The sequence below is a fragment of the Rhinolophus hipposideros genome, assembly GCF_964194185.1.
Source record: "Rhinolophus hipposideros genome assembly, chromosome: 3".
Taxonomy (NCBI): domain Eukaryota; kingdom Metazoa; phylum Chordata; class Mammalia; order Chiroptera; family Rhinolophidae; genus Rhinolophus; species Rhinolophus hipposideros.
In genome coordinates this window covers 85,851,782-85,879,779 of record NC_138049.1, presented here as the reverse complement: position 1 = coordinate 85,879,779, position 27,998 = coordinate 85,851,782, and the positions used below count along the sequence as shown (strand labels likewise).

Genomic DNA, 27,998 nt, shown 5'->3' with positions numbered 1-27,998 from the left:
GGCCGCATACCAGGCAAGAAATGACTGGCTTACCCCTACAATGTCGATTTCCCAGTTACGTTACTGACTGTAAATATAAAGTAGTTTAACATTGTAAGAATTCTTGAAAGGTTATTTAAATATGTTTTTTTTCTCAGTCTACATTTATAATGCTTGCACTCTGAAAATCCTGAATTCTATTCTCAAAGTCATAATTGAAAAAATAACCTATAATTCAAAATATTTGAATTGTTTATAAAAAGTTCAGTATTATAATTAAAATATATGGAAAAGTCTGAATTTGGGGGGAAATGTCTGAAACTTGTCTATAACACTCAGTAAAAACACTTTTTTTTTTGTTTTTCTAGCTCAAGATCTAAGGCACACGAAACCTTCACTAGACTAACTCTGGAATAGACTTAATTTGTGGCTGTCAGCCTCATCCCATATACAAAAATCATTGGAGTAACAACATTGGTTATAGTATTATTCTTAGTTTGTGAAAATGCTTATAGATAAAACAATGCTACCGTGAAGTCGTATTGCTTACAGTAATGAACCCCCTTGTAAGACATCCAAGACAGATACAATATATACTTAACTGTAGGTTCACTACACAAAGCAAGGAGAAATGAGCAAGACAGTTTCTAGGACCAATGTTTCTATTGCCTGATCATGTGAATAACTAAAGGCAGTAAAACGTAGTAAGGTGTGTTCTCTATCATCCCTTTAAAAACCACCCTCCATAGGCCAGATCCTAACATTTGCATGGTGTGGGGCAAGAGCTCAATGTAGGTCCACTTGGTACACTTCTAAATATTTAAAAATTACTAATCAAGCTAACAAGTCATTAAATAAATTGTGTTTTATCCTCCTACCATGACAAATAAAATTTTAAATAGCCTGAACATCTATGTTGAATTTAAAATTTTTGAACTCTTTCAGTGATCACAGGCAGAAAAGGCTCTGAATAAATTTGCTTTGGCTTTCCTGAGCTCCTGATCCAATATACCAAGACCCCTCTCACAACAGTTTGGGAACTCATTTCCATTTGTCTGAAATAGCTACCCCCAACTTTTTCCGTAATCATATCTTCTTGATCTTTAAAATTGTAGCTTGAATTCACTCATTTTTCTTTTCTTTTTTTTTTTGTTTATTACAGTTTATTGGGGTGACAATGGTTAGTAAAGTTATATGTAGGTTTCAAGTGTACAATTCTGTAATGCATCATCTATATGTCACATTGTGTATTCACCACCCAGAGTCGATTTTCCTTCCATCATCATATATTTGATCTCTTTTATCCTCACCTACCACCCTCCCCACTCTCTTACCCTCTGGTAACCACTAAACTAGTGTCTAAGCCTATGAGTTTTTGTTTCTTTATTTGTTTGTCCTGTTCCTTTGTTGCTTTCAGTTTTATATTCCACATATCAGGGAAGTCATATGGTTCTTGGCTTTTTCTGTCTGATTTACTTCGCTTAGCATAATAATCTCAAGATCCATCCATGTTGTCACAAATGGCACTATTTCATCTTTTCTCATTGCAGAATAGTATTCACTTACTTTTCAAAACTCATAAATCCATCAAACTCTTCTCAGTGTGTGGTGACGTGAATGTGATTATTGCCTGATACCTCATGAAGTCTCAACTGCGAGCCTCATGAAGCCAACTCTGCATTTGTTCACCATTTTTTATCTGCCATTGAGCCAAGCACACAGCATACAGTTGCTCAATGAATACTTGAGAGCATAAAAATATCTTTTAGAGCTTCTTAGAAATGAATATTTCCTACAGAACCTTTCCTCGGAGGATTTTGGAGTTATTTATCTTTCACCAAACATTACAATATGTTAAGACCTAACCTGATGTTATTTTCTGCATTTTTCATCACTCTTCCCTCACCATTCTCCCCTCCCCCTTGTATCATTAATAGCTCTCTTGTCTGTTTCCCTAGAACCTTTTAAAATATATATTTATTTGCTATTTTTAGTCAGGTTTTAAGACATAATTTGCATATGGCAATATTTATTCTTATTTCATGTATTGTTCTATTCATGTTTACAAATTATATAGTTTTGTAAACACAATCAAGACATAGATCCATAGCTTTCAGTATATAGTTTTCTTTTGGTATTATTATATCACAGTATTTCTGCTTGTTTGTATAGGTCTTCAATAAAAAACTAAAAGTTCCTTAAGAGTAGGAATAATACCTACTTCTTCTTTACCTCTACAACCCCACCATAGAGCTTGATAATAAAGTGTGTCGAGTAAATGCATTCATAAACTGATTAACTTAAATAGTGCACTATTCTAGGGAATATGTTACCTTGCACATCATAAGTATAAAGCATATATTGGTGAAATTTCACAAAAAGCTGAAACTGTCAATGTATAAAACAAGCACCACAAAAAATACATGAAATTCAGTCCTTACCATCTCCTGTTTCTGCACAGAGCTGTAAGCCCAAATTGTTCTGTGGATTAATCACCCAATGATTGCTGGTCACAGTGATGTCAAAGACAAGCCAACCCACATCTAAAGCTTGGGCCTTTCTTGTGTCTAACAGGAACAGATCTGCATCCCTGAGGAGAAAAAGAACAACAAAAAAAAGTTAAAGGTTCGAACAAAGATCATCATTTCCTACACTTAAGTGAAAACATTACAAAAGCACTCTTTAAAATAACAGGAGTTAATTAAAGAACAAGGGAAACAAGTGACTCAAGTGATGAGTAATAAGATACAGAACTTATTTAATGCTAGACTCCTAACCCAAACCTGGTGCAGATTAGTAATATCTGAAAGTAATTTTCATTTTCCCGCTCCTCACTGCCCTTTACCAACTGACTTAGTGGGCTTGATTTGGTCTCTAATAATCAGTGTCCCCATAACCACAATCTGTAAGTAGCCCTTCCTGGGAAGTTCACTGACAAGGATTAAACTGAATACTGACAGAAGTGAAAGTAGCTTCTCCAGTTTGGATGATTATGGATTCTCAAAGGGATGGAGAACAGAGATAGTTTGCCATTTGCTTTTTATTTTTATTACATATTTTTCCATTTTATTTTATATTTTTCATTTTTAATTTCATTTTCCATTTTATTATAAATTATCTTATGAATACCAAAGGTCCAAGAGAGGGTCACAGACTGCACTATTGGATTAAGGGGTAAATCCCATCGACTGAGCCAAACATCTACCCTGACTTGATTTAACATTCATAATACCCTGAATATAAACTTTTGTGTTTTAGGAAAATCTCCACAATGTTACTGTTATAAGCATTATTAATTTTAACTTTCGTATTATGGTAAATTTACAAATGTATGAATATGTGTTGAGTTATAATGAATTATTTTATTTATTATTTTCTTACTGTAGGAAGCCTCTGAGTTACATGTTACATATTTTGGACATTTAGTCTTCAGAACAGCTCTTTAATATCGGAGAAATCGAGTATCGGTTTAATGATAAAACATCGGAACTCCTTCAAAGTAGAATAGAAATACACTATTATGTGTTTTTATGACCTTTCATACTGTGCTGAATCTGTTTAACAGCACATTATTTATATGGGGAAATCCGAACTGTGTCATAAGCTATGTTAGATAAGTTTCTACTACATTTGCCATCTATCTGCATCATAGAAGTCACTTCAAAGATGGTTTATGAAACACAAAGGTGAAAGTTTGAATAAAATCAAATCATGCACATGTATTATTTCTTTAGAAAAATGCACTATAATTGAAAATTGAACTATTTTTAACAGAAGTGAAGATTCTCAATCAATATTTTAGAAATTACATCTTCATTTCTTTATTTCAATTTGATTTATGCCATTCTTCCATTAATCTAGAGAAGGTAAAATTAAATGTATTATGATCAATTAAATTGTTCAGCTAACCTGCTCTAAATGATGCAACTTTCATTCTCCTTCACAATTTTAATCATAGTGTTTACCAAAGGAGAGTTGCAGACACTTTCTTAGATCCAATATGTGACTCAGTTTGAAAAGACATAGGACAAGCATATTACAAAGCAACAAAAAGTTTCTAATTGTTTTCACTTGAATTTGAAGAACCCATTATATTCACAGTATGATGGAATGTCAATCAAACTCTCCTTTTTCCTCCTAACTTGGAAAATCCACCAAATAAACAAGATCCAAGATAAGATTATCCTTAAAATTTTGAGATATTTAGTAAATATCTTTAAGAATATAATCTTAGAATTAATCATTTCATTAACTTCTAAAAACAAAAGGAGTCATCCTATATCTTGGGAAATACTAAAGTGCTACTCTGCTTTCAAATATGCTTTCATTTGAAATATAGTAAAAATATTCTAATAAACCTTGCAAAGCTTAAAATAATATCTCTTGGCATGATATAAGTAAAACTTTGAAAAACAAAAACACACAAAAAGAACAAAGAGGTAAATTGTGACAGCAGTTTCAACTAATTCACAAATATCTTTAGGCAGCTATTAAAGTGGTATTTTTCCAATTGTTTTATTTTTTCAGGAAAAAAAAAATTCCCCTACTTATCTGTGTTCAAGTCCCACAACTTTCAAGTATGTCTATGAGGGAAATGGCTCTATATTTAATAGATATATTTAGAAAAAGCATCAGCCAAAGAATTCAAGCAAGCCCTGAGTATATGAATTTCAGGGATGCAAATCCCAATTCATTAGAAGGTAAATTAAGGCAAATAGCATAGTTTGAAAATTTTGTTTATTTCTGGTTCAACTCTGAAAAGTTGTGAAGGTTTAATTGCTTTCATAAGCTCCATGGTTTATTCTTAAGCAAAGCTATTTTTTTCTACTTTTTTCATTTTATTTTGATAATATCTATTCTTTAATTTCTCCTGTTTTATATAAGGCCTCCTACATTACCTACAGACAAGAGAATATGTTGTGGGAGAACCAATTCATAAGTTCAATGGTAGTAATTCTGTAATTTTCTCTCATGTAGCAAGTTTTATAACAGCTTGTTAAAAATAAATCCCCATTTGAGAGTTAGATGTAATGTCTTTTGAAGTATAAAATTATTCCACTAAAGAATAGCACTTATCTCACAAGAAATAGTAGAAAGTATTAAATATTTCCTATGAACAATATTAAAAAAGGTTGTTAAAGTTGCCCTGTCTTACCATTTTTACCTGGCGTTTTAAAATACATTTTACAATAAGTAATAACATTTTTTAATATTAATACATTTAAAAGGAATGCAGTAGGAAGAAAACACATGTAGAAAAATATGTGCATTTATAGCAGAAATGAATCCATGATATAATTTCTTTAAATTTTGTAGTTATAATAATGAAACTAAAATTAAAGTCTGCATTCTAGTCAATGGAAAAACAGTCCATTTACATGGATGCATGTAAGCAAATATTTCAGAATGGTATTTCATTAGTTTCCTAAGGCTGCCTTAACAAACTACCATGCACTGGGTGGTTTAAAAAGCAGAAGTGTGTTGTTTCAATCTGAAGGCTAGAGGTCTAAAATCAAGGTGTCGGCAACGTTAGTTGTTTTGAGGGCTGTGAAGGTAGGACCTGTTCCAAGCCTCTCTCCTCGGCTTATAGTTGGTCATCTTCTCTGTGTGTCTTCATATCATCTTGCTTCTCTGTGTCTGTCTCTGTGTCTAAATTTTCGCTTTTTATAAGGACCCCAGTTCTATTGGATTAGTGCCCACCCTAATGACCTCATTTTATCTTAATTACCTCTTTAAAGACCCTATCTCCAAATAAGGTCACATTTTGAGGTGTTGGAGGCTAGGACTTCAACATATGAGTTGGGAGAAAGAGGGGAGCACAATTCAACCCATAACACTATTTAAAAATATTTCTTTAAAGGCAGGAGTAATCCTCAATGTGAATATTCTGTGTTTATTGACATTATAGCAATTCTCAACATTGAAATATTTCAAAAACACACATGTCAAAATAAATTTATATTGATAATTATTCATATTTACTAAAATTTGTAGCTTTCTTTTTCAGGTAGAATTTGAACATTTGACTGTGATACAAATCATCATAATAATTTCTTATGCAGTGAATGAAGTTATCATGCAGTTGTTAAATACAGAGTCTTATTTAACAGACAAAGGATTTGTGGTATACAGACAGACTTACTGGATATGAAATATATAGATATATAGATATATTAAACATAGAAAAATAAGAAGTATCTGTGCAGATATATAATAGAGTAAAAATATATTTGAGCAGATTTTAATTTTATCATGACCAGAGGTTTAAACATGTCTAGTCATGGGAAATTGGTGGGCTTGTAAATACTAATTTGCAAGGGTATTTTTATTTTTTAGAGAAAGGAAAGAGTTTCACATAAGTGCCTTGGGAGTTTCAAAATACCAGAAAGGTAGGTACTTCACTAAGGACTGAGCAGCAGGAGCTAAATTTCAGCAAAATTTGAGTTATCAACATTCTTACAACTCATCTTAAAATACAGAGTGGTAGACTAGGAAAATTGAGGCTACATATCTAAGAATATGACAATGAAAGAGCTAAAACAAATCATCTTTATGTAAATATCAGCATATTGTGATGAAATAAACAAGGATTTAGGGATTAGACAGAGCTTGAACAATTAGTTTGTTTCCCCATGGATAAAAAATCATATGATAATCCTTGCCCTAAAAGGTTTTGTGAAGACCAAATATAATATAACCTGAATATCTATCTGGATGAGAGGTATATTACAGTTGAATCTTTACATGGCCTTTCATAATACAGAGAACTCTAAACTGATTAATTTTGACCTGTGAAGTTTGGGAAATAATTATTTCGAGGAGGCACATTACCTTCCAATGCCCTCAATCAATGTTATTTTTGGATGCTTATAGATGTTAGCTGATAGAATTGTTTACCAAAAAAAGGAAAAATGAGGAGAGGGATAAAAGAAAGTACAGAATGGTGAGGGGGAAGAGAAGATAAAGAGATGAAAAAAAAGAAGACACAAGAAAATTTAGTAATTTTTCTGGGAGTGTTGTCTCAAAAATTGAACCATCGGTTTTTGTGTAAGTCACTCTTTAAAAATTACTTCTATAAACAGAGTTAGAAGTTCCATTGAAGATATAACATTTATCTGCCTAAAAAAGCCTAAAAACAAACAAAAAAGACATGGGTACTAGTGCTTTTGAAAAGATAGTATTTCCAATGACAGCATCATACACACATTCAAAAATGCTGTTTTTCAAACAATATAGATGGACGTAAAAATGATGTACTGTATAACACCGTGACTGATGATTCAAAATATGGCTACAGCGATAGACAATGTCAAGCATGTATATGACAAGTTTGAAGAAAAATTTCACATACATATTTTGAAAGTGAAACAGAGAATATGACTATATTAATATTTTATAAACAGGATTAAAATATGTATACATAATTATATTAATTAACTATATCATTTTACTATTTAACTGTGACTCTTTTATTCATTATATATCTACATCTATAAATGAATCCAAGTACATATACATATATTTATATTCAATTTCCTCCTTTAATGTCTTTTATCTTTTACTTGGGTAAAGCAGATATCATTTTTATATGATCATATCAAGATTTTGTGTTCTCCTTATACTCAGGCATATATGGTATGCAAGCATACCTAGTAGCACAGTATGTATGTAGTTTTGGGTGTTTGAAATGTTAACTTTCTCTTCTGTATATACAGCTGAACTAACAAATAAAAGCAATGTTCTCATTACAAGACTCAAATAAAAAAAATTATAGGAACATTTGTGACAACATGGATGGATCTTGAGAGTATAATGCTAAGCGAAATAAGTCAGACAAAAAAAGCAGAGAACCCTATGATTTCACTGATATGTGGTATATAAACCAAAAACAACAAAATAACAAGACAAACAAATGAGAAACAAAAACTCATAGACACAGACAATAGTTTAGTGGTTACCAGAGGGTAAGGGGGGTGGGGGTTGGGAGGTGAGGGTAAGGGGGATCAAATATATGGTGATGGAAGGAGAACTGACTCTGGGTGGTGAACACACAATGGGATTTATAGATGATGTAATACAGAATTGTACACCTGAAATCTATGTAATTTCATTAACAATTGTCACCCCAATAAATTAAAAAAAAATAACCAATAATATCTGATGTGAAATCAGCTAGTCTGGGATTCTTCTTCTGAAAATAATCAAAATAAATCAAAGACTATTAGAACTCAGTGGGATATAAATTGCTTTGCCAAATTGTTATTTTACTGATGAGAAAATTTAAAGAGAAATCAAATTATTTTCAATGGTCACCCAGCCAGTTGGAGGACCAGAGCCCAGGTTTCCATATTCCATTTTCAGAACACTTTCTCTTATATCATGGCAGCTCCCTTTAGTCCCAAACTACACTTTAACTGCTCTCCTTATCATGAGAGATCATTGGTTTTTGGATTAGAATACTAATCCAAATTTGAGCTGAGCCACTAGCCTCAAATGAGATGGGTAAAAACTGAGCCAAGAAATGACCTAGGACATTTCACAAATCTATCCATCCATCCATTCATTTATTTACTCATTCAACTTAACATTCTTGACTCTTGTAATAGTTTTTTTACACTATATCAATTTAACAAAGTTGCAACTACTCTGTATGTTTTTGGATTAGGGTTGGACACAATGAAATTTGGACAAAATTTGGAAAGTGGAATTAAAGCAGTTGCCATATTTATGCTTGGAAGACTTCTATATGTCCAAGTGTTATTGCAGTTTGGGTGTACCATCAAGATCTGTTAGTTCACCTTACTGATGGTGGGTAGCAGCTGGGCCTACAGCTCCTGCAGATCTCATGGAATCTGCTTATCCAGGGCCAGGCATGTGGGCACATCTATGAGCAAGGATTGGGTAGCTAGGAAATCACTGCATCATTGAAGTTGGAGACTTGGAGATAGGTTTCACTTTGTTGCCATGGGTTCCAGATTACCCTTACAGGTTCTGCTTTGTCCTTGTTTTCCCAAACACATTCGCCTTTCCTTCCTGACTATATGCCCTGAGTACCTTAGGCCCAGCATCAAAGCAACAACCTTACAAAGACTATTTAACTACTTTCCATAATTGCATACAGTCAAATCCCTCCAATTCCGTAAAGCATCTTCCCCAGAAGAATGAGACAACTCCCTTGTGTTTGATTGATTATGTTGAACCACTTACATCATGGGAGGGCAGTACTTTGTTCTCACTGGAATAGGTGTTCTAGATATGAATTTTCCTTCTGTGCTCATGAAATTTCTGCCAAAATCACTATCCATGAACTTACAAAATTTGTGATGCACTGTCGTGGAATTCCATACTGTATTACTTCTGATAAAGGAACTCATATAACAACAAATTGAAGAATGGGCTCATGTTCATGGAATTTCACCGGTCTTACCGTGTTTCCCATCACCTCACAGCAGCTAGTTTGATAGGACAGTGGAATGACCTTTGCAAGACTCAGTTACGCCAACACTTGGTTGTCAAAATCTGTACAAATGGACTAATGTGCTTCCCATAAGGAAGCTTTATGGGATAACTCTGCAACCAATATAGGGCTGTTACTCTCATAGTCATATCTCTCATGGGTCTGGAAATCAAGGGGTGGAAACAGGAACGGCTCCTCTAACTCACTCTACTTGATCTAATTATAGCAAAATTTTGCTTCTGGGCCCCAAGATATGGGACCCTGTTGGTCCAGTGCTGAGTTCCCAGGAGTAGAATGCTGCCCCTCGTGGCCTTAAAAATTGTTTCATTAATTCAAGGTTGAGACATCTCTGTGGTCACTTTGAGCTCTTCATGTGTCAGTGAATCAACAAACTAATAAAGGACTACTACACAATGTGTGATAATTGATTATAAATACCAAGACGAAACTAGGTTGGTACTACCACAATATGGGAAAGGAGGAGTATGTGTGAAATATAAGCGATCACCTGGAACACCTGTTGTTACTGTCATGTCATATGATAGAAGTCAATGAAGAGATGATGTATACGGAATTGTACACCTAAAACCTACGTAACTTTACTAATAATTGTCACCCCAATAAGCTTTAATTTAAAAAAAGTTAATGGAAAAACTAAGCTCAATACAGGCATGCTGATAATAGCCCAGATATAGCAAGAACGAATGTTCGGTTTACCTCACTAGGAACAATGACCAGCAATGGTGCTTGCAGAAAACAAAGAGAATATGCATTGCATCGCGTAATAAGGAAGTTATAAATACCAGCTACAACCATGTGATCAGTTACAGAAATGAGGATAGTAATAGTTATGAGTATGTTTTCCTTATTTTGATATTAATGTATGTACACACACACACAAACACACACACACACACACACAATTTTTTTCCTTCCTTTTCCCATCTGCCTACCATCTACTATAAGTAGTTTTGATAGTAGCTAAACTCGTATTTCAGTATTGAAGTTACAGGATATTAAAGAAGAATATGACTTAGAAAAGGAATGAGCAACATCCTAAAATAGATAAAAGGGCAGAATAATCACTTTACTATTATATTTTTTGGAATGTATTGAACAGTTATAAAAGGTATATGGTTGGACCAAGTTGACAAAGGTGGACTGCTGTAGCTTTATGCTCTGTCAAATTAGCTAAACTGACACCAAAAATGCAATAGTTCTCTTTCCTGTTTAGTTCTGTGTTAAGGTTAGCTGCACAAGAAATTTGTGCAGGAGCAGTGAAGCAGCAGACAAATTTATGCTTGCAAGATTGCTGAAGTGCCAGGTTCCTATCCTTCTTTTCCTATCCACTGTTGCTGATCTGCTGGTTTACTTTGTTGTGGGGAACAGCTTGGCCTGCAGCTCTTCCAGCTTCCACTGATCTCAATTCCATTACCTTGTCCAAATCCTGGCACACAATTCCTCCTGTCAGATCATCTCCTTCAGCTTCCCCACATCCTGAGCAAGGAGTATATGGAGCGCACATTGCACTGCACTAGCTTACCCTGTAGGTCACCCACATCGGTGAAGTTGGAGGCTCTGAGAGATGGACATGGGTTCCAATTTGTCCTTGGGGTTCCAGCTTATCCTCACGGGTTCTAGTTCTCCTTGTTCTCTCTTACTCCACATCCATTTTTTTTATTTTCCTCAGCAGCCTATGCTACAAAGTTCAACACCATCACTAGATGCAAAAGCTGCAGCCTTACTTAAACTGTTTCACTGGATCCCACAATTGCAGAAAGTCAAACCATTGTAATAAATCCCTTATTCCTTTTCACTCATACTGGCTCTATTTTTCTTATCAAACACAAACTTACATACTCCTAGGTACGCACTGAATTGTGTCCTCCAAATGAGATATGTTGAAGTCCTAATCCACATCACCTGTGAATGTGACCTTATTTGGAAATAGACTCTATGCAGATGTAATCATGTTAAGACAAGGTCTTTAGGGTGGGCTCTAATCCAGCAGGACTTGTATCCTTATAAGGAGAAGAGACACAGAGACAGAAATACAGTGGAAAAACAGCCATATGAAGAAAATGCCAACATGGGAATTATGTTGACACAAGCCAGGGAACATCTGTGGCTACCAGGAGATGAAAGAGGCAAGAAAGGATTCTCTCCTAGAGGGTTGGAGGGCGTATGTTCCTACCAACACCTTGATTGGGACTTTGAGCCTCCAGAACTGTAAGAGAACACATTTCTGTTGTATTAAGCCATCCAAGTTTTTGGTAACTCGTTACAGCAGCCCTAGGAAACTAATACACTACTCTAGTTGGGATATGTCACACATTAAACAGAATGTGGCCAGCAATATCAAATATTGAAAATAATAAGAAAAACTAAAAGGGTCCATAAAATTCTGTAGCAAGGAGGCTGCTGGTGGATGATCAGTAGCGTGGAGTTATGGAAATCAGATTGCAATAGATTGTGTGGTGAATGCATAGAAGAAAGTGGAGGATTTAAAGCAAAGTTTTATATCAGTGAGCTTGGATAGGATATGGACAAGGGAAATACTATAAATTTGGAGCAGTAGGAAAAAACAGAATCAAGTAGAAGGAATTTTAGTTAGTGCAAGAAACATGAGGATATTTATAGGACACACTTCAATTCATATTTAGAAGACAGAACATCTTACACTGTTTCAATACAGAGGAAATGTGCATTGTCAACACTGAAAATCTTCCAAAATAAGCATATGCGTGTTTACCTCTCTATCACACTATCCTTGGAGTTAACATATTAAACATCTTTATAAATGAAATCTCTTCTTAGCAAGGGGAATTGGGTGAACTAACAGGTATTGATGAGTACTTAAACGGAATCCCCATTCATCTTTCACTGAAATCTGTTTTATCAAGGATACTGTATCACAAACTTGTGGCAAATAAATTATCTTGCTTGTTTCTAAACACTTCTCTTTGGTATCATATTGCTTGAGCAGAAGGTATAGGATTTATGGATTCTTGAAGAGCCTCATTCTAAGTGTACCTTTATAAAGCAAAGAATCGTAGTTATAGTTGGAATTGGTATCTGTTTAGTTTCAGCAATGACTTGCTGTACTTAGCCTTTCCTTGGTATTAGGAAAAATAATTATACCCTTCAAGTCACCTTTATGAGCATCTGGTTCTTCTTTAAATGAAGATTAAAATAATATCTACCTCGTAAATCTATTGCAGGGATAAGCAGATACACAAATTAAAATGCTCTGTAAATTACTATCATTGCAATTTTCTTACCAAAATGCACTTATGGCATGTGAGTGTGTATATAGTAAGTTTTATACATTATGCTTGACGGCTTAATTAGGGTCAGAACTGATTTATGCAATTATTACTGCTAAAGGTCTTTAATAATCTATACTTATAAATTTTTGATATTGGAATTCATTAATTTTCTTTAACTTTAGTAAGTTTTATTAATATATATGATCCATAATGAAACTTTGTCTCTAAATTCGATTAGAGGAAAAAAAATTAAGTTGAAAACATCAAATGGAAGTAAAATTATTTATATAATAAACAGTAAAAGATAATGAAACAAATATTCTTCATATAGTTTCAATTATATGTATGCATTCATATTTGTATATATATGGAGAGAGAGAGAGAGAGAGAGAGAGAGAGAGAGAGAAAACAGTTAACCAGGGTAAAACCATTCTATAAGCCTTCTATAAGGCCCAGAAAAACTTAGGGAAATTATGTGGAAGATAATACAGATACATTTTAGAGAAAAAGTTGCAATACTCCTCCATTTCCATTAGGAATGAACCATACAGTCCACACTGACATCTCCACTATTCCCAATATTTCTACTATTATAAGTATTTTACCCCCTTCCATCTCCTTATGTCTTTGAACAGCGCATTAAATCTAGTAAAAATGTAATGATGTCCACCCAAAGAGAATGCATACATCTCTCTCTGGGTATTTGACATAAATACAACCAAGCCATTTAACTCACCTGATTATAGCTCCAGCACAGAACACATTAACAAGGAACCACAAATTAATAAATGATACTATATGGAGATTATAATGTCAGATTTTCTCTCATGAGCAGTTTTACTTAAAAGTATTAGGATATGACTTTATTAAGCTGACTGATATTTTGAAATAGCAATTATTTTTTCTCCCAAAACAAATGTGAAAAAATAAAATTACGTAAATCTCACAGAGCATCAATATTCAAAATATCTGAGTCAATGCTACATTTATATTTAAAAGGTACAGATGCAAATTGGTAAAATGGTAATGTTAGATAGAATTGAATGACAAAGCATGGCAAAAATGGAAAAACAAGTTGAATTCCCACTATGAAAATTCAATCACTTTTTTCTGAACAGATTTTTTTTTAATTGCCAAGATATTGTTAATGTTTAACAGGTTTCCTGGCATTACATCATCCCATATTTTTCCCTTGCAAAGAGAACCACACATGTCTACTGGATATATATACACATACACACAGGAGGTTTCTTCATTCAACAAGAAACAAAGAAGTGAGACTATATTATATAGATAGTCCAGCCACTTTTAAGGCCCCCTAATGAATGAGCAATGTAGCCTATGCAAGTTCCTAACAGCTCTTCCATGCAACACTTTTATGACCCAAAATATAAAATAATCAAGGAAAACTTGACTTTATGGCACAAATTATTCCCATTTTTTAGGTTTATAATTTTACCAGAACAGGACTTGTCTACCTCAGCGTTAAGATCATCTTAGATCAGATCATACTTTATTGGGTGGAGGAGCTGTCCTGTCCATAGCAGAAGGCTGAGTAGCAGCCTCCATTCCTTCAACATTTCTACCTGCTAGATACCAATAGCACTCCATCCCCTGAACCTCACCAATTGTGACAACCGAAAATGTCTGCAGACGTTGCTAAGTGTCTCCTGGGGGCCAAATCACCCCAGTTGAAAGCCACTGAAATACAGCCTGTTACCAACACAAGCTGTGCTTGTGTGCTGTCCTGTATACTTAGAGAAAACATCATCGACCATCCGAGGGTCTCACTCTGCTACACTGCTCTCAAGAGCCCATGAAATCTTCCTGAGTAGAAATTGTCAATGTACATTCTGAAGTATGTCCACAGAAGAATCACAAATCTTAGGGAAGCAGGAGGCGGGAGATGATGTAAATATGAAGCTGACTGTGAACTGGAATGATGACAGCTTAACTAAATATATCCAAGTAGTGAAGGTGGCTAATGACATCGAGCAGGCTAGCTTAAAATGTTTTTACAATGGAGTACAGAAATTTATATTCATAGCAGAACATTAGGAAAAGGTTGAATTATACGTAGCAGATTTTCTTTGGGGAATATATAAATACATATATTTGTGAAAAAATTAATTCAAGTAAAGCACTTAGCACAGTGCCAGACACATGGTGAGTGCCCGTTAAATGGATAAAGGCTGGCTGCTATTCTTAGTAGTAGTATTACTGGCATCGATAATTTTATTTGCATTGTTTGGGTTTTTTTTATACATTTAAACATTTTACCACTTAGGAATATTTCTACTAGGATATATACCTCTCTCTCTTACTCATCTTGAAAGAGCCAACTTAAGAGTGAATCCATCTCAGTGTCTTCCCCTAAGTTCCCTCACCTTCCCACATGAAGAATTAATTTTCCCTTCATTTGTGTTTCCACAACACTTAGTGCAGACTTACATCATAGTGCTTAGCACATTGTATTATAGTTATGAAAGTCTGTGAGCGGCAGGTCCACCATAGCCCCCAGCCCTCAGGCTATGAGCTTTTGAGATCTTATTTACTAGGCCTATGTCCCCTGTGCTTGCCACATGGTAGGCGTGCAGCAAAAGCATGCCGAACTCAGCTGAATTATCTGGAAAATTCAATCATGTGGAAACCTCATTTCCCAATAACGCCAGATATATGAGGTGTGACTGAAGAGCAATGCCTTCTATACAGAATTTGGGGCTGTCAGCCTTTATGAAAAGATTAAATAAGTGAAATGATGCAAAGTGTGTTAACTTTTAACCAAGAAAAATAAAGATTTGGATAAATATCAGACCAGTCCTTTAAATTGCACACGTTTAAATATGAGTAGGGATAAATGGAGGAGGTGGGAGATGGTAGGAATAAAATATATAATTTTAAGAGTTTTCAGCCTCACTAAGATAAATAAATGTGAAAAGAGATGACATAATGGGTCTCTCTTTTTCTTATTTGATACATAACACTATCAAAGAATTCATAGACTAGATGGTTAATAGATCAGACAATGTCTTAAATATAAAACATATCTAAACCAACAGTCTAAATGACTGCAAGGAAAAAATACGCACACATGTATGCATTGTGAAATGTACTGCATTAAAGAGTACAGTCTGCACTGAAATTTCAATTGTTTCAGAGTTTAATTCAAAATACTAAGTAGATAAAATCCACAAGTTTAAAGATAGACATTTTAAAAAGGTGACCCTCGCTTTCAAAATGGCCAGAGGTACTAATTTCTTCTTATTCCATTTCAATTCTTGATTTAAGAAATATACGAAACCACAGATAATCAGCATTAAATAAATAATAATAATTGGATTTTAAAATTACTTTTCAAATTAAAATTCTTTTAGTTTTAACTGTGATCACATGATATAGAACTGAAGAATTTTTTAATCTATTTCTCCTCACTTTCAAGAATTAAAGTCAAGATTTCCAACTGGCAGAAAATTTTTCTATAGAATAAAGAAAATAAAAAAGATATTTTTCATCTTCACTTTATGTGGGAAAAAATGCTTTCCATAGCTTAAGAAAAAACAAGAGCACGTTATTTTTATATCCTGGGGTTTGTTTTTCTTTCTTTTGATTTTTGCCCCTCTCTACCTAGAGAAGTAGAAATGTTATTTTGTAAAGAAATGTGTATCATAAAGTTGTTTCATTATCTTTTCTTTCAATTACAATTATGCTTGTTTCTGATTATAAAAATAATGTTCATTATAAAAATTTAGAAAGTACAGAAAGGGGGAAGAATTAAAACTCAAAGTTACCCACAAGCCTATAATAAGCATTTGATGTTTCCTTTCAATCTATTTTCTCTGTGAAATTATTTAAAATTAATACAATAATGTATATAATTAGGTTTCCTGCTTTTAGTCAATTAACATTATAATATTTGCACTTTCCAAGGTTACTAAATATTTTTAAAACACAACTTCTAATTGTTATATTAAGTATAGCATTTCCATTTTCCAGGAAACGGGGTGTAACTTTTCTATTTGAAATTCAAATATTCACATTTATGCAATTATAAACAGAACTATTGTGATTATTATTTATATATGAAACTTTATCTAATATTTCTACATCTCTGGTATTTCTGTAAAATAAATAGTAAATAAACAGCCTCCAATCCCACACCTCTTCAACTGTATTTTAAAGAAGAGTTCGACTCTTTATCTAAAACTTATGTTTTCAAGAAGGAGTTCACAGATAGCTTCAATGGTTTTGCTGTAAGTTGGGTGGTGTTCATCTCATTATTAGCTTAAAAACATACCAAATCCTTTTGTATGAATTGAGGACCAGGTAATTTTTTTATTAAGTAGAAGCATCTAGCATTATTTTGCTTACTTCAGATTTACATAAAAGTAGATGTCATCAAACAGTAGCTCCTGTTATTTTAATAACCACCTACTTATGGTTACCCTATGTATATATCCTCTAAACCCTAGTGGAATAGATGTTCCTGTTAAGCTATATGAATATATGTTGACTGATGTGTTTAAGTATCAGCTATGGTCTTTGTATTGTGATAAGCCCTAATGTCACCCAAATAATCCAAAATATTGTTTATTGTTCTGAAATACTTAGCTTTGTTTTTTATTCTTTTCAGAATTATAAACTGAGACTCCAAGATGTACATAAATTTCCCTGTGTGGGAATTCCAAAGTCCATGCTTTTATAGTTATACATTACTATATTCTACGGTGATATTTGAATTCTATGTAGAAACTTGAAATATTCTGAGGCCTATGTGCTGTTGCTATAGTTTCTGTCCCTTAAATATCTATCTTTGAAGTAGAATATAGAGTTGAAAAAGTGAATCCTAGACCTGTAGACAATGATAGGGCACAGGATTCCATTTGCTCACACTGCAGATTAGTAAATGCCTGGCAATGAATTAATGCGTATTTCAAAGACAAGAAAGGCATTTTGCCAGAGGTGTCTCACCAGATCAGTGATACGTAAAATTCAAATGTGAAGTTCAAATGTGAGTTTGTATGTTTCAGAGATTGAAAATATAATTGAAGGAAAAAGCCCATCCACATTAGCAAAAATGAATACCACAGATGACAATAGGTATAGCATAACCCTACAGGAAGAAAATAATAATTTAGTCATAGTACTTAACAGTAAATGTTCAAAACTGTGAACTTGGTAGACTTGAATTAATACTGTATTGAATTTACTGAATTGAAATTTTCAAAATAATATTCAACAAATTGTATAGGAAAGTATCCAATCTATGCCATCCTGGAGTTTGGAATGGCAAAGCAAGAGTATATTAATCAAAGATATATGTGTACTTCAGATTTTACAAATCATTTTTCAAAGATTTAGAGAAAATACGAATGAAATCCTAGATCTTAGAGTAGACTTAAACTGTGTTAAAATAAGTAAAGGCTTAGCCAGATTACATACAAGAATATTAAAAGAGCATGTAGATATAGTTACAGAAATATTGAAAGTAATATTTTTAAAATCAGTATATTTAGAGAAATACCAAATTTTCAAGATAGACAGATGTACTATTTTTTTATTAAATTTATTGGGGTGACAATTGTTAGTAAATTTACATAGATTTCAGGTGTACAATTCTGTATTACATCGTCTATAAATCCCATTGTGTGTTCACCACCCAGAGTCAGTTCTCCTTCCGTCACCATATATTTGATCCCCTTTACCCTCATCACCCACCCCCCACCCCCTTACCCTCTGGTAACCACTAAATTATTGTGACAGATGTACTATTTTTAAGAGAAATAAAATTTTCCAAAACTATGAAATATGATAAGCTAAGCATCAATACCCATAAATAGTCCATAATGCATTATTAATAAAAATCAGCATGGATTCTTTCAGACGTAAATCTACAAATTATCATGCATAGACTCTTCTATTAGTCCTTTATTTTCATCATTGTTATCATGTCTTAAATTATGCAATTCACACACTTAGAAAATAGAGGTGAAAGAAAGCTCAAAAGGGTAGCTAGTTCAATGAATTTTCAAAAATATCCTGAAAAGATAGAAAAATAGACCTAAATACAAGTTAGGACCTTTAATTGTGATCAACATAAAAGTCTATACATAAAAAAAAATCAATAAATATATTGCAGAGGATAGAGACATAGTATTTCAACAGTTTTTGTAAAAAAAAAAAAAAGTACTTGTGATATTATATAACCATGTACAAATTCAACATGCATAAAAATAATATGTAAATGACAAAAAATAAAGATAATTCAAGAATTTTAGCATATATTAATGGAAGAAGTACCCTAGTCATAGGTAATGATGGTTTCAAAACTTTAAATCATACAAAACAAAATCATAGTGCTGGGGATAAAAAAATAAATAAAATTACTTAAGATACTATCCCTTTTTTAAGGATCTCACAATCCACATGTGAGAATAGACATAGAAAAATATTTTAAAGTATTATTTTCAATTCTAGTCATTTAATTTTGAAAGATATCATTTAAGATATTATATGAACTGTAATATGCCAGGCCCTGTCTCTAAGAAAAACAAGTTAGTATCCCCATTTTATAAATGGAACCACTGAACTGAGATTTAAAAACAAAACAAACAAACAAAAGAACTCACCCATAGACAAATAGCTAGTAAGGGTTAGAGCTGAGAAAGTAACGCAGAACTTTCTGCCTTGGGAATACTGTTCTTAAAATAACAATGTATATAGACCAGTATTTATTAAATTATGTCCTGTTAAACCAGTGTTTCATAGGATATTAAGTATTACACACCCAAAAAAAAGGTTGTGTAGTCAATTTCGAGAAAGACCAGCCTTTCCAAGTCTCTAATATTCTGATACGCTTTATGAATTTCCTAGAGGATGGTCCAACAGGTAGCCTTTTCAAATATATTTGACCTCAGACATTTCACTTATTTATTTTTTGCTTCACTGAATATTGTGAGGGACTAGTGATCCATGGAACATTCGCTGGGAAACTCTGGCACTCTAGAACCAAGACAAATCTAAACATAGAGAACTAGAAATATTCAACAAGAAGAGAAAGGGAGGGCCCTTAGAGGGGACAGGATAGTTGTCTTTAAATATTTGTCTCATCAAAATAAGACATAGTATTTCACCAGAGGGAAGACCTTGATCTGATGAATGGAAGCTACCAGAAATGGATTTCATTTCAACGTAACATTTCAATAAGAGTTAAAAAAAAAAAAATGTCAAGAGCTCTCCAATGAAAGTCAAAATCAACTGTAAAAGGTGTTACACAAATGATTTTTTTCATTGGGTGAAAGATAATAAAACACTGCTAAGCTTCCTTTTTTACTCTTTTATTTGACAGTTCATTTGTAGTAATTATCAAGTGAGGTTTTCATACATTTAATATTTCAGATTGTCCATTTTTGGACGATTTTGAATTAAGTATCTTAGAAGCATTAGATGCACAGATTAACTGGAGAAACTGTTGCAAATACGTCTTACATCAAAATACACCTAACACATACGAGTTACACTTATACCAGTGAAAAACAAAGCTGATCTTCTCCATCAAAACACCAAGTGATTTAAATCATCTTAATTACAAATTTTGTGTGCGCAGAATAAAATGGAAGTTTTCTCATTTATAAAATGAGACGAGATGACTGGAAAACATATATTGGGAAGCATCAATCAATATAGCACACAGATTGGTGTCAGGAGTCGGGCATAGCTGTGGAATGTAGAAGGCACTTTTCAGATGAGTTTTCCTTAGTGTGTCTGTACCTGGTCTTGACTTTCATTGCACCCAAAGAAAACATAATTTGACAGATCACATGGGCTATCAATGGATTTTACTACAATTATCATTTGTTTGCTAAAATAAATTAGATATAAAGTCCATACCTATTTGTGTATTCCTTGATGATCTGATATATGCTAATCTTAATCGTTTCATTTTCAAATCGATTGTTGCTCCTGTCCTTGTATATCCGGAATTCAGCTGCTGTCACTGCTTCTCCATGAGGAATTTGAGTAAGATCAAACCGGAATTCTTTGTAATGCCTTCGCTGATGAGAAAAATCCTTGTCCCTTTCAACTGAAAAAAAGAGATAAAAAAGTTAGCTTTTTATAAAATATGGAAATTGATGATAAATTATCTAGCTTTGAAGGTTAAAACAAACAAGCAGATTATAAAACAGGGAAAACACTAAAACCACAGACTCACCCATACCTGTATCTAGTTGAAGGAAATCCCACAAACCAACAACCGTTAGTTCAAAAGCAATATAACTTGTGTGGTTTTATATAAATTCCTGCAGCCTAAATGGAAAGGCTATCCAAAATGCTTTTTTTTAAAAGTGAAGGTTGTAAAGTGATTACTAGTATGCATCAAGTACCAAAACACAGAAGGATTCATAAAGAAATTAGGAATATGTTATAGAAACCTCCAGAGCTCCAGATGAAGTCAGTGGTGAGATTTAGCACAGCCAAGGGAGGAAAATAGGAAGGAAGACTCAGGAATTGCAGGCACATAAGGACTGTGTTTACGACATTTTAGAAGTCAAGTAAATAAAACAAGTTCATTTTTCAGAATGGAGATCATTTCTATAATGTCTTCCCCAAAAGAGTTTTTCTTCTCCTTTCAGCAAATGACTTTTTTAAATGCACTTTCATTATTACTTATGGATTGTTTAGTTCAAATTCTTTGTTTGTGGTACAGCATAAAGCCTCCCAAAGACTTCTGTCTGTTCTTACTCAGAATTTAAAGGGGAACACATTTACACCCTTCAGCAACCTTCCTATCAAATAAAGTCAGAGAACTTTTCCTCTTGGGAATATTAAGGAATGTTGAAGAATTCAGGGCAGTAGGTGTCCAGCATATTATGAATCTGGCTTTGTAATATAGTTTGTTATTGGATACTGTCTGTATCTATTGAGTGCCAAAAACTTTCTTAAAGAACTATCTATTCAAAGGGCTCATTTTTAGTAATGTAATATCATTTGGAGTTAAGCTTCTCAGTATACTTGTGTTTCTTAAAATCTCAGATATCTGGGATAATATAGGTCAAAACACTGTGTACAATAATAATTTTATAATAATTTTAAATGTTTCCAGTGACACATTTCATTGATAAAATTTTGTTACAAGAAGATAAAAACATGTATAAAGTTGTATAAATGAATTCACCAGGTTCAAAAATTGGGTTAAGATACAAAATACCTCTTAATTGAAATTACGTCAACACTGCCATAAATATATGAAACTTGGGATCTTAAACTAGAGAAAGGGTTAAGATTAAGGAAGAGAGAAGAGGACCATGACCTTCCAGGAGTGACTGTGGGAGCCAAGGCTGTTCCAGCGACAGATAGGTTCCACGTCTAAGAGAAAGCTCATGACAAAGGAACCCACAATTCTTTGTCTTCATCATTCAAAACAATCTCTGGTTTACTTTCCCCAAAGGAATAGGAGGTCTCAGAGAGCAAAGAGCTCATCCTCACCCTCTACCTCAGATACCTAAGTCGGCAAAGAGAAAAATGTAACCTACACCTGGAGGCATTTTGTTCTGCGGAGCTAGGAAAGGATGGCGCTCTTGGGCTGTCTGGCTCAGACAAACATCACCTCCCATAACTCATGAAGTTCTGTTTTCTTAAAATATCATTATCTTGGTCCTAAGTGAGGTCCATTCCCAAGGAGATCATTAATCCACTTTTCCCTAAATAAGAAACATAACCTCATTTTTAGGATCCTATTTTGGTGCATAATTTAAACCTCTTCTCTGTGTAAACTTCTGCTGGTAATAGTGGACGCTGCTGTGAACATGTCTCCTTCCTGTGCATTTTTCTTTCTCTTGACTGAGCCATTGGAGAAGGAAAATATATGGTTAGAAAATACCTAGAAACTGGGTATCTCATAATTGAAAGTGCATGTATGAATATTAAAACTAGCCATAACTTTTGTTTACAGAGAACTAAATTTAATTATATGTAAGCTTGTTCTTTTCTGATCTTAATTTAAATAAAGTAGATGACATTATGAAACAGTCATGTTTCATATGAAGCATTATGAAACAGCTTTAAATAGCACTTATTACATGCCAGGCACTGTTCTAAGCATTTTATTAATATTAACATATTACACTTCATAACAACCTATGAGGTAGGCTCTACTATTATGCTCATTTTTAAAATTAAGAAACTGAGACAGCATAGAGAATAAATACCCTGCCAAAAAGTTTGAACCGAAGTATTTGATGCCACCAAGCACGGTTCTAAAGTGCCAAATATGCTGCTTCTGCTTATAAATTATTACTTTGTCATAATTTATGAAGTATTTATGCTTTAATAAAGATCGAAAATCTCATATTCACAAGTTCAAAATCCAAAAAGCTCTGAAAACTAAAAGTTTGGCTTCAAGTTCATTTGGCAGAAAACCTGGAAATTAACTGATTTGAGGTTATTTAAAGTCTCTATTTATTCCACCTTTTATGAATATTTATTGCTTTGCTGCAGAAATGTTCGTATGTTTGACTAGATGGCACTGTCCCAGACTCTGCTTAAGGAGTTCCATGCTTTATGATATATACACCAACCAGCCATTCAGAAGTATATTTTCTCTATTCTGAAAGTCAACATTCAAAATTTGAGGTGACAACAATCATCATTCAATTTTTCATGAACAATCAATTTTATATTTGAAACTTAGACCATAAAAAACGCTAGTCCTAGAAATAAGGGATGAGTCATGAGTGTGTTAAGAGCCAATCTAAAGCATGCACCTGGATAATGCAGATGAGTTTTGAATTCATATTATGTAAAGTCATCTACTGTTCCAGAATCCCCTGTGACATGTTAATGTAATAAAGTGGAAAGCTAGAATTTCAGCTGTTATTATAAAATTTCAGTTTTCTAATCCAGGCTATTTAACCTAACCCCTAAAGGGGGCAAATTTTTAAAAGTTTAATAAAAATTTATATTAAATATACCACACAGAATAAGGTTGCAGTGCAGATTTGTCCAGTAAGTCAAAATCCTATATCCCCCTGCTTTGAATTATCATCTCACTAGTGAATTACACAGGACATGTTGGAATAATGGAATGAAACATATTTATATAGCCTTGCACTTCTAATGGTGCTTACAAATATTCACAGGGTAATCTCAGTTACCACAAAGAGTCATGCTTCAGAGGATCAAATATTAATATCCCTCGCTTAAGAATGAGAAATTGAGTGATGACAGCTAGGAAGTAACAGATGCCTGTCTTCTAAAGCTCATTATAAATCTTTGTCCAATGCCCGTGTCACCTACATAATGGCATCCTACTGTTCTGTACGTAGAGACTGGTTCATTGTTAGTATATTCAAACAATGTCTCTCAGCAGTACACAAACAAAGAGGTGAACAGGCTGGACAATCAAGGGTTTGAACAACAATATATAATTCTCATCTAACACAACACAAGGCCTAATCGGAAGATGTCTTCTAGCAAATATTTGTTGAATGAAGAACTGTATAAATGGATCAAAATCAGGTTCCACTCTTTTACTCAGCATCATCTTGCTGCATTCCCATTGACTGAAGATTTGATAATTTATTTAACTCTCATTTACTTGGCACAAACTTTGTTTAATCTGCACAACTTTACTTATGCCCATATATTTCTATAAGTTACTCAAGAAACCACAATGCATAATTAGGATAGAGCAGATTTCATCTCAGGATCAAAATTTCAATTTCCAAACTCTCAACATCACAACACTGTGTTTGTTTGTTTTTCCTGGATTCAGTCTTTTTTTTTTTTAATCTAATTATCACTGAGGAAACCTGATCTTCTTTCAATACTTTTCAATGCTGCTACTCTGTAGAGGCTGCCATACTTTCTGGACTCTGTTCATTCTTCTAAAACTCATTCCTTCCAATCTTTACCTTAGCAAGTGTTGTATTATATTCATTTATTTAATATTGATTCCATTTCTTATCTAAGAAAAATTCTCATGAATAAATAAGTGACTATATCCATAATTTGAATTATTATATAATATCTATACTAGTATGCAAGCCATCCTTTTACTACAACCATATTTTAAAATAATTGTAACTCACCAGCTGGATCCCTTCACATTCCAAACTTTTACCCATCAGATCGACTACCAGAATCAACATTCTTAAAACAGATGAAAAATAATATACACACACATTTTACATTTCCTAAATGTTAGCTTTTCATAGGAGATATCCATGCCTTGTTTACACTGTGATAATTTTGTTCAATATTAAACATTCCTTTTCTCCACATATTACAGTGCACTATAACCCATTGAAATTGAAAATGGCTTGGGAAGATTAAAAGACAAACAAGTAAACAAGAATACAAAAAATTTTTAAAGTATACTATTCTTGGGTTTTTTAAATTTGTATTATATTAAATACTTGTTCCTTTTAGTTCACTTTAATTTACACGTTACATCAACTAAATACCATGAGTTCCCTAAAAAAATTAAAAAATTAAACAAAACTTTATTATTTCTGATGAAATTACTAGATTAAAATATGCAAGACTCCATAAAAACCATAATTACATTCCTATTTGGTGGTAGAAGAGACTCTTAATTACTGAACAAAACAAAGAAAAACAAATAAAATAAAACAAAACAAAAAAATGGAGGGTTAGCTCATTCAAGTACACCCAGACTTGTCCAGGAGCTAGAATGACAAAGTGTTACAACATACTAAGATCAGGAGGTTAAAACTTTTCTCTAGTGGGGAGACCAATTCTTTAATCCCATACCATAGGCTATAATTTCCCTCATGTGAAGTGGAAAAGAGAGATTAGGAACAAATAAAACTCGATTTACAACACATATCCTGTATCAATTCACCTATGAAAATTGTATTTTAAAACAGAACACAATGACTTGCCTGGACTATTTTCATATCTGCTTATATAACTGAGAAGATTAACAGGCTATAATTTGCCGAACAGTCACACATACACTATAATTAATGCCACACGCTCTTCTCCCATTGCAATTTATAATGCATGCTTGTTTTGAAGATTGTTTAACGTAGCTAATGAATATCACCATTAAAATGAAATAAGTCCATCAACTTTGGGTTGCTTATTTATTTGAGCTGATGGTTGTCAACAGTGCTCTCTACAAAAATTAAAAAGAGTTGCTTTACTGCAAATACATACACCCAACCTCACTGAAAATAAACCATCAAATAGTCAACAATATTTATACAGCTCATCACTCAAAACACAATCATAATGATTATGGTGAATATACTTCCTTCTTCCTCTAAAGTTTTCCATCTGTGTAAACTACCTAGAAAAACTGAAAGCTCACCTACACGGACAGGATCAGAGAATGAATTTATTATTACATTTTGGCTTCAAAAAGTGGCAACATCAAAGCATACAAGAGATAAAATATGAATCAAAAGATTCACATTCCATGATTAATGGGCTGATAGTGAAAAGAAACAGGATTGCGTTTATATAAGCATTGGACTGCATTCTAAGTGCTCTAAATTGCCAAAGTTCTACAAAGATTAAGCTTCTTATGGTTAAAGACATACTCTGAAACCTTTTATTGTTGAGCTATAACTTAACATAAGTTAATGACTGATTGCGGTCTCTCTTTTTTCCAAACAAACACCTCTGTGAATGACTTTACCATTAATAGAAATTGGACAGAAATATCACGTCTAAATATTTTCATGTCCACAACATCTGAAGAGTGGAAGTAATTAACAGACCATTGCAGCTTTATCTATTTAGTGATTTATCTGCATTTTTAAGGAGATGCATTCATGGGCCATCAGTCTTAATCTCCCACACAAGGGCTATAATTTGGAAGACACAAATAGAATCAGTAGCTACAAGGCAAAGATAGCATTCTCCCAGGAGCCTAGCCAGCTGTTGAAAGAATGCACATTATTGTTTGTTGCTGAGTGCAAAAAATCATTAAGGGATTACTCATAGAATTACTACTTATCTTTGTAGCATTTTAAAGGAAAAGGAAAAAAAGCAAAGATATCATGTGACAACTAATATGTGTCACTTCACAAGACATCCTTCACCTACTAGTCCACTGAGAAACACAAACTTGGTCCTATAAAGGCCTATTCATTGGTAAGTGAATGCACATACATGTTTCTTTGAATGGATAACCATCCCAGAGAGTGTGGTAAACTCCAGATTCCAGAAACCCTAAGAGCCTCTTAACACCACAGCAATGTGTGATCTGGAGGAGAGAAAATTGTCCCCCCTGAATGTTTTGTTTCAAAGAACAATTTCAATTGAATATAAAATGTTCTGTACTTAAAATAGTCTTACTTAAAAATACTTCATGAATACAGTTTTATAAAGAATGAAATCTCAAAAAGAAGGTGAGATGGTTAAATTACTTAAATATTGTAAACAAATTAATTTCCTGAATCAATGTAAAATAGAGTAACTATAATTTTGAAATTTACAAAATTTAATGATCTTTTTTTTTTGCTTTTAAAAATATAAGCAATTTAGGGACACACACTCAAAAATTAAATCTTGTATAAAAAGCTTTGGAATTGGGATGAAGATGTCTTATGGTCTACCTGGCCTCCTTAGATTGGATGGGCCCAGCACTTAGCCCTCAGTGGTTATTTAGAATAATATAATGATAACAGCTATACATATCGACCATTAATATGCAAATGGACATATTCGATAATTAAGTTAATAAGCAATAACAATAAATTAATTCATTTCATAAAATTAATATATTTCAATTTTTTGTTTCTTCTCCCTTATTTGATACAATAAGATAGAGCCTCCACTATCTTCTCCACAGTACAAGTAAAAAACATAACTTTCTCAGTGTCACAAAGTGAGTTAACTACAAAGCCAGGAATAGTTTCTAGGTCTTAAGACTCCAAATTTAATGTTCAGTGCACCAGAATTTCAACTAGTAATCACTGCTACTTCTGTCTCAGGGCAAAAGTTTTCCTCTCTCATTCCAGAGCCAATGTTTCCACTTGAGCCTTGCTCCCAATTTCCTGTGATCATGCTTAGCAACTTTTCTCCTCCTGTGTGTTCAATTTCTCTTTCTACCTTGTGTCAATGCTCTGGACAATAGAGCACTGGAAACATACCTATAGATGAACACAGATCAGTTTATTGACTTGTTTCAACACAGGTCTTTGGACAGATGCCATAGGGAGCCTGGGTAAAACCGTGTTAGAAGGGATTCACTGGGATTATGTAAAGTGATTTAGGCAAAGATCAGAAGCACGGTTTTGCTCTGGAAACGGGCGCCCTCAGGA

General features: G+C 33.4%; 1 protein-coding gene across 1 annotated transcript in view; it reads right to left on the bottom strand.

Moving 5' to 3' along the window:
- Positions 1-27,998, bottom strand: part of BMP5 (bone morphogenetic protein 5) — a 114,628-nt gene that overhangs the window by 37,453 nt on the left and 49,177 nt on the right. Inside the window, exons 2-3 of the mRNA XM_081033287.1 lie at positions 20,593-20,785; positions 2,421-2,569 (exon numbers count right to left, since the gene is read on the bottom strand). Of these exons, the coding sequence (XP_080889413.1) occupies positions 2,421-2,569; positions 20,593-20,785 (342 nt within the window). The remainder of the gene's footprint in view (positions 1-2,420; positions 2,570-20,592; positions 20,786-27,998) is intronic.